General features: G+C 61.4%; 1 protein-coding gene across 2 annotated transcripts in view; it reads left to right on the top strand.

Annotated features, from left to right (window-relative positions):
- The first annotated feature begins 4,179 nt into the window (after positions 1 to 4,179).
- Positions 4,180 to 7,494, top strand: part of LHX2 (LIM homeobox 2) — a 19,395-nt gene continuing 16,080 nt past the window's right edge. Inside the window, exons 1-3 of one of the 2 annotated variants that reach the window (XM_035016655.1) lie at positions 4,180 to 4,299; positions 5,802 to 6,004; positions 6,946 to 7,349. In XM_035016655.1, coding sequence (XP_034872546.1) covers positions 4,180 to 4,299; positions 5,802 to 6,004; positions 6,946 to 7,349 — 727 coding nt within the window. Of the gene's footprint in view, positions 4,300 to 5,801; positions 6,005 to 6,945; positions 7,354 to 7,494 lie in introns of both variants that reach the window. The other variant, XM_035016656.1, reaches the window with a different exon arrangement.

Below are 7,494 nucleotides of genomic sequence, written 5' to 3'. Positions count from 1 at the left end.
TCAAGTAAATCTGTTGGTGCCGTATTTGAGAAATAAACCATCAGAGCGTCACAGCAAACACACACTTCTGAACGTCTTCATTTTGATTTAATGGTATATCAGCGTCAACTATCGCTTCCTCTGCTGGTACACACGGCCTGATGCCGCGGGAGGAGGGTGCCCATGTTTATCACCGAGTGAGATGACTAATTACACCTTGTCAATCACCGGCTATGAAGACATAAAACCAGCGCGCACAATGAAGTAGTTGCCTGCAGCGTCAATTAGTTGGCGATTCGGAGGTTATTGCGTGGCCCTGCTTCGGCCGCCTCTAATAACGGGACGGAGCGCCGGGAACGGCGCACTGATCAATCACCCTCCTTCCGCGGCTCCCCGGCTCCCCGGCTCCCGCCCCCCTCTTCCTCCGCCCCACCCGGCCTCACTTTCTCGGGGCCGCATGTGCTTCCTCCCTCCGCGGCCCAGGCTCCGTGGCGCCGGCAGCCCCGGGAAGTTCGCGCGCGGCAGCTCCGCAGCCGGCAGCCAGGAGCCCCGCAGCCTTCGGGGAGCGCCGGGGCTGGTGGCCCCTTTGTTGGAAGAGGCGTGGAGGGAGCGCTTTTGTTCTGAGTTAGTCACGGTGGCCGGCTGGAGGCTGCTACCTCATTATGCGCCGGGGCTGCCTGTCTGCGAGGAAGCAGATGGTGGGGAGGTAGGCAGCGGCGAGAGTAGCCAGACCTGAATTCGGTTCACCTGTCACCTCCCACAAAAGGCAGGTTCTAGGGACTTAGGGATTCTTTCTCCCCATCTGGGGGAGGGGCGTCGAGGGGCCGCCGTTTCCGACGCCTCGGAATATTACTTTTACCTGCGGGTGCCTGCTCCCCCAACCTCCTGCCTTCCCCTCCGCTGCGGCTTCTCGCACCGTGTAAATGCCACTCACGTGTCAGGATGCGTGTTTATAGCCCGTTCCTTTCCTTGTTTAGTCTTCGTGGACAGGGCTCAGCGGTTGTGCGACGTCCCCCCCCCCCCCCCGCCCGCCTCTGGGGAAGATTAGCAAAGTTACCCGCCTCCGAGCGCAGGGCCGGGGCGCCCAGATCCCGCCCCGCGGCGGGAGACGCGTTTGAGCCTCTAGCAGACCCGGGCGCGTCCCAGCCTGACACGGAGGGCTGCAAAGGCGGGCGCACCCGGCGGGAATCGTGACTGCCAGGGAATTTGGGGTCGGTCAGCGATGGGCGTGGACTGCAGGTCAGAGTGGCGACGAAATCGTGTACTTACATATGTGGGGGGAGTGGAGAGCCGCAGGATGTGTTTCCGTGTTTCTTGAGAAGCCCGCGGCAAGAGTTACCGAGTGCACCTCCTCCCCGACCCGCCCCCCACCTCCTAAATCAGCCACTGGAGTTCTCGAAAACGTATTGTATCCATCTAGCCTAGGCGCGGAGCTGCACCAAGGACAAACTCTCCAGCGTTGTTACAATTTTTTTTCTACCCTTTGGGCGACCTCCAGATGAACCCCGGTGACTCCCAGATTAGATTTTCGTTCCTTACTTTCTTTGAAAGAAAGTGCCCCAGATGCGTCAGTAAAACATGCCTGTGTATACGTGTAGGCGTCCGCGTGCCTGGGCGCGGGGCCGTGTGCAGGCGCCAAAGCACACGTCTGTGTGAACACACGCGCAGGCGCGCGTCTTTGGGTTTATGGTCCTTCCCTCACGTTGGGGCATCTGTGCATGTGCAGCGTGTACACACGTACTTGTAACTTCAAGAGTTTTTTTCAAATACGCAAAACATGGCCTCGGAGAAGCGCACGCGGGGATTTAGGTAGTATTGTCTCAACATGCAATTGCATGTATAACATGCAATTTACGCCTTTACAACTGCACGCTCCTGCCTGGCACTGGACACTTGTACCCCATGTGCCTGTGTAGATCCTAGTCCTACATCCCTGCTGGCTGTGTTTTTGCCAACGGAGAAGAACATGTGCGTTTGCACACATGAACACGAATGCATGTGCTTGGGCATTACTAACACACATATGTTTATGTTTGAAAGTTTTGCACTGTAGGTAGAAGGTAGCCCCTTGCCTCCTTTTGGCAAGCAAGTCACTTCAGACTGACCCACCTCCAAAGCAGACCCAGGAAATGGGACTCCTGTTACTGACTTAGCTCATTCAGTTTTTCTCCACAGTCACTTTTTATTTCCTTAATCCTGCTTCACCACACACCTAGGTATCATGCTTGTGTCCCCAAGAGACTCTAGGTTGAGCCTGAAGTCTGGGGGCTGGGGTGGCAGTTGAGATTTACCCACAGGTGGGGTTGTTGATCCTTGGAGAAGTGGTACAGCCAGGCAGCAGGGTGGACGCCTGTCAACAGCTGGGTCTGTGGCATGATGCAAACAGCAGAGGATGGGCCTGCGGTCTTTAAGGACCTCAGTGATACCCAATGTATGTCGGAGTGGGAAAGTTTTTAACAGGAGAAGATGGAGATGGAGAGGGAAAAGAGGGAGTGATGAGAGAATTTGGTTAGTGCCTACTACGTTCCAGGTACTTTAAAATCCATGATCTCTTTTGTTCATTACCTGTGTGGAGCGGGCCTTCTCGTCGCTCAATGAAAAGATCAAAAACAGTCTAAAGGGAGTTCAGTCACTTGCCTAAGGTTACACTGCATGTAAGTGGCAGAACTGGGATTCGAACCTATGGGTTTCCTAGTGCCTAAAGCCATGCTCGCATCCACTCTTTCAGGCTGTAGAGGGACAGGGAAGGGGCAAGAAGGAGCTGCACGCTCCCATTAAGTGGGCCCTAGCTTGCTTGGAGCGAGGCTACGCTGGCTGGTCCTCCTCCGCCGGAGTCTTACAGCTCCCGCGGGCTCTAGCCTCTCTGGCTCAGCCGGGTCCTCAGGAGGCCTAGGCGGCTGCCCGCAACCCGCAGCGCGGAGCCTGGGCCGAAGGCCGAGCTCCGCGGGAAGCAGCTGAAGGCTCCCGCAGCTCTGCCCCAGGCCTGCCTTCCCAGGCCTCCCCAGCCGGTGCCCGAGGCGGCGGCTCTGGGCCGAGGAGAGACCGCAGTGAGAGCTCCTCAAGCATCCTCGGGCTGCGCCTTCTTAGGATGGAGACGGCAGCGAGAGAGGGTTTAATTTTCCATCCCGAAGAAATCGCAGGAAACTGTTCGCAGCTTAAAAAACTCCAAACCCCGCGCTCTCCCTCCTCCCTCCCTTCCTCCCGCCCCCTCCCTCCAGCCTTGCCCACCAGCTCCCACCATCTCGTCGCTCCTCTCCTCCTCCTGATTCTCCCCTCCCTCTTGGGTCTCCCGCCTTCCCGGAGCACGCGCTGCCAGGGCTCGGGGTGCTGAGCGGCCAATGGCGCGGCGGCAGGACGTGATGTAAGGCGCGGCTGTAGAAAAGGCGCGGACGCTTGGCTGGCGCGGACTGCAGAGCCGGGGCTGGGCTCGGCGCGCTCTTGGAGAGCCTTGCGCGCGGCTGGGCCCGTGGCCGGCGGCTCCTCCTCCCACTCTGCTCCTCCTCCTTTTTCTCCTCCTCCACCTCCTCCTCCTCCTCCTCCTCCACCACCTCCTCCTCCTCCTCCTCCTCCTCCTCCTCCTCCTCCTCCTCCTCCTCTTCCTCCTCCTCCTCTTCAATTCTCTCGGTGTCTCGGCTCGGCTCGCTGGCTTCGGAGAAATCCGTACTACAGTCGCCGACCCAGCGCCTAAGCGGGTCGCCTAGGGCTGGGGGCGCACCCAAGGGAGGGTAGAGGTCCAGGCAGCTGGGCCGCCGCGGGCACCTAGCCGTTCCCGAGTGAGCCCCGACCGCAGCCGTCGCCGCCTCCGGCAGAGTTTGCGCTCCTGCTTTGCGCCCGGGGCGCTGAAGCCGGGCGGGCGATGCCCGCGGCGTGAAAGCGCCCGCGGCGGGCGCCGACCTCTGCCCTCGTCTTCCCCCTTCCCGCCACCCCGCCCCCCGCCCTGTGCCCTTGTGACCCTGGCTTTGGCGCCGCCGCCCAGGCGCCCCGCGATGTAGCTGCCCCTGCGCCTCGGCGGGAGGCGTCCTGGCCCGCGGGCGCCCGGGGCCCGGAGCCCGGCCTGGGGGCGCAGCCGAGCTCGGGCGGGGCCGGGGCCGCGGTGGCGATGCACCGGGCCCGTTAGCGCCAGGAGCGCCAGGCAGCTGAGGCGGGGGGCAAGCCCTCCCGCGGAGGAGCCGCGCCCCCGGCCCCGCCGGTCCCGCCGCGATGCTGTTCCACAGTCTGTCGGGCCCCGAGGTGCACGGGGTCATCGACGAGATGGACCGCAGGGCCAAGAGCGAGGCTCCCGCCATCAGCTCCGCCATCGACCGCGGCGACACGGAGACGGTAGGCGCACGGCTGCGGGGTCGGGGCTGAACCTGGGACGGGGCCGGGTCGGTCCGCGCTTCTGCTCTCCGAAGTTTGGGGGCACTTTGGGGAGCGTCCTTCGTGCCGCACGGGACTGGGCGCAGGGGATCCGCGGACAGGATGCAAGGCCCCGTAGCTCCCGGCTCGGGGGAAACCCGGCTGCTGGGGCGGAGGAGGGAAACAAGGTTTAAACCGAAATTTCAGACCCCAAGGGTGCAAGAGGGCGTTTCTCCCGAAGTGGGAGCGAAGTCCTACCCGCGTCCCGGGATGGCTCTCTTCTCACTACACCGGGGCCCTCTGTTCGCCAGCTCCGCGTTCCCCTCCACCCCTCGGCTGTAGCTGTAGGCGGCGCCGCCGGCGGCGCCGGGAAGGGCGAACCAAACGGGAGCACTAGGGCTTCAGCCGGCGCGGGCCGCTCCCGTCCCGCCTCCTGGCGATCGGAGTTCCCTACTCCAGCACAATTCCAAGGGTCCAAGTCTTCTGGGCCGGCGCTTTCCGTTGATCACGTCCCTGGCCTCCTGGCCAGCCGACCTGGCCAGGCCAGGGCTCGCAGTTCAGGCTCTGGCCTGGCTCTTGTGGAAGGAGCGTCCATTTGGATCTCCACACCTGGCTTTGCCAGCCCAGCCCCGAATAGCCAGTTCCTCACCTCAGGCCTCCCAGGGGGCCAGGCGAGCACAGGCTATGCAAGCTGGGCCCAGAAGTGACCTTTAGAGGCTGGGGAGGTAGGGAAGACGGGCGAAGCTTCTCCACTTGGAAAGGAAGAGCTGCAGCCCCGGTGCCTCCGGCTTCTGAGCTCCTTTCCCCATCAAACTCTCCGCCTGTCCCGCACTCAGAGACTTTGAGGGTGCCTCCGCACTCCACTCACCATCTCCCAAGGACCCAAGAGGGCCCCAGCCAGTGTGGCCAAGGTGGTGGAGGGGCAGGGGTTGGCTGCGACCTGTCCTGGCTTAAACCTTTGGTATAAGGATCCAGAGATCCCTGAGGCTCGGGGTCAGGAACTCTGTGCGTCTCCCGGGAGGCGTCTGTGTAGAGGGTGACTTTTAATGGTCATCTCACCCTTTTTCCTGGGGCCCGGCAGAGTGGCTCTTTTAAGAAACAGTTTTGAGGGAGCTTTTGGAGGGCTTGCCTGGAGTAGCCTCTGCTGCCCCAGCCCTCAAAACAGCCCAAGCCTTTCTGGGAAAAGGGCAGAGGGGGCAGGAAGGGGGAGAACTAAGGAGGGAGATCCATCCAGGCCAGCAGCCAGGCCTGGGCCTGTGGCCGGCTTGGGCTGTGTGGGCGGGCCTGGGTTCTGAGCCTCCTGAATATGGGCCTTTTGGGGGTGGCGGAAGCGCACCGCACACCCCGGCGGCCCCGGCGGGGGTGGCGTTTAGGGCTGGCGGGAGCAACGGAGGGAGCTGCGGGTGCCGGTTTCCCCGCGGCGGCGGCGGGGAAGTCGCAGGCTGACGCAGGCGCCGCGGTCTCCCGCCTCCCTCCCTCCGCAGACCATGCCGTCCATCAGCAGTGACCGCGCCGCGCTGTGCGCCGGCTGCGGGGGCAAGATCTCGGACCGCTACTACCTGCTGGCGGTGGACAAGCAGTGGCACATGCGCTGCCTCAAGTGTTGTGAGTGCAAGCTCAACCTGGAGTCGGAGCTCACCTGTTTCAGCAAGGACGGAAGCATCTACTGCAAGGAAGACTACTACAGGTAGCCCCCCACCCGGGGCCCCCCTGCCCCCCAGGACCCTCAGACACATTGGGCCTGGCTCCTTTCCCTCCAGTCCCAAGGGAGGGTTCCCTACCTAGCCCCCCCTTCTCCAAGCCAGTACAAATTGGGTAACGACCTTTCTAAACAGCAATTTGAAGGAACTCTTGGGAAGGTCTGAGAAGTATAGGGACCCAGAGAAAAGGGCCCTCTTCTGAGCTTAGACACAGAAATAAGCTTGGGTGTGGGGGGGTCCTTGCACCCCTCTCCCTTTGAAGTTTCTTGTGGGTCAAGCGGATGGAACAGAAAAAGGCACCCCCCCCCCAACCCAGGTAGCCTGGGCTGGTGTGGGACAAAGTTGGAAGGAGAGCTGGAGGATCAGTTGGGTGCATTTCCGGGTCTTTCGTGAACCTGGGAGTGAAACCTGCCTCAAGGGTTAAAGAGCCAGAGTCACTAACAGGCTCCAAGTTTCTTCTCTCCGTTTAGGGTTAGGGTCTGTTTATATTCCCTTTCTCTCTCTCTTCCCCCTTCTCTCTCTCCTCCCTCCCTCTCTCTTTCCCCATCTCCGTGTTTCTTCCAAATTACAAAGGTCTGTAGGATTCTCAGGCGCTGGTGTGGAGGGCAGGGGTAAAGGATGAGAAAGGGTAAGTGGGCAGCCCCCCCCCGCCCTGGTTCCCAAGTAAAGGCTTTTCCTGGGGCTTGCCCAGGTTCTGGGTAAAGCAGAAGCCTTGTGGACATGAATATGGTTAAGGGAAACTATATTTCAGGGTAGGACAAGACCTGGGCCAAAATCTAGTTCCCTCTTCGCCCCATCCTCCGATTTAAGACTGGTTCCCATCTTAAGGAAGAGATTTCCCCCAGTGGCAGCAGCGGCACCTGGAGGAGGGATATGGGGGGTACCCAACCGTGTGTCCCCACAGTCCCTCCCTCGATGGTCCCTACAGGCGGTTCTCTGTGCAGCGCTGCGCCCGCTGCCACCTGGGCATCTCAGCCTCGGAGATGGTGATGCGTGCTCGGGACTTGGTTTATCACCTCAACTGCTTCACATGCACCACGTGTAACAAGATGCTGACCACGGGTGACCACTTCGGCATGAAGGACAGCCTGGTCTACTGCCGCTTGCACTTCGAGGCGCTGCTGCAGGGCGAGTACCCCGCGCACTTCAACCATGCCGACGTGGCGGCGGCTGCAGCCGCAGCAGCCGCGGCCAAGAGCGCCGGGCTGGGCGCGGCCGGGGCCAACCCGCTGGGTCTTCCCTACTACAATGGCGTGGGCACGGTGCAGAAGGGCCGGCCGAGGAAGCGCAAGAGCCCCGGCCCCGGGGCGGATCTGGCGGCCTACAACGCTGGTGAGTGCGAGGCGCACGGAGCGCCCCCGTCGGGTTGGGGGAAAGTGCGTGGCGTCGACTGCGTGGAGCTGGAGTGAATCTCAGTGTGATCTATATCTATATCTATATCTATATCTATATCTATATCTATATCTATATCTATATC

The sequence above is a fragment of the Mirounga leonina genome, unplaced genomic scaffold, assembly GCF_011800145.1.
Source record: "Mirounga leonina isolate KUSES-001 unplaced genomic scaffold, KU_Mleo_1.0 Mir_170, whole genome shotgun sequence".
Classification (NCBI taxonomy): Eukaryota; Metazoa; Chordata; class Mammalia; order Carnivora; family Phocidae; genus Mirounga; species Mirounga leonina.
Note: the sequence above shows the minus strand (reverse complement) of the source record. Positions and strands in the feature narration are given on the sequence as shown.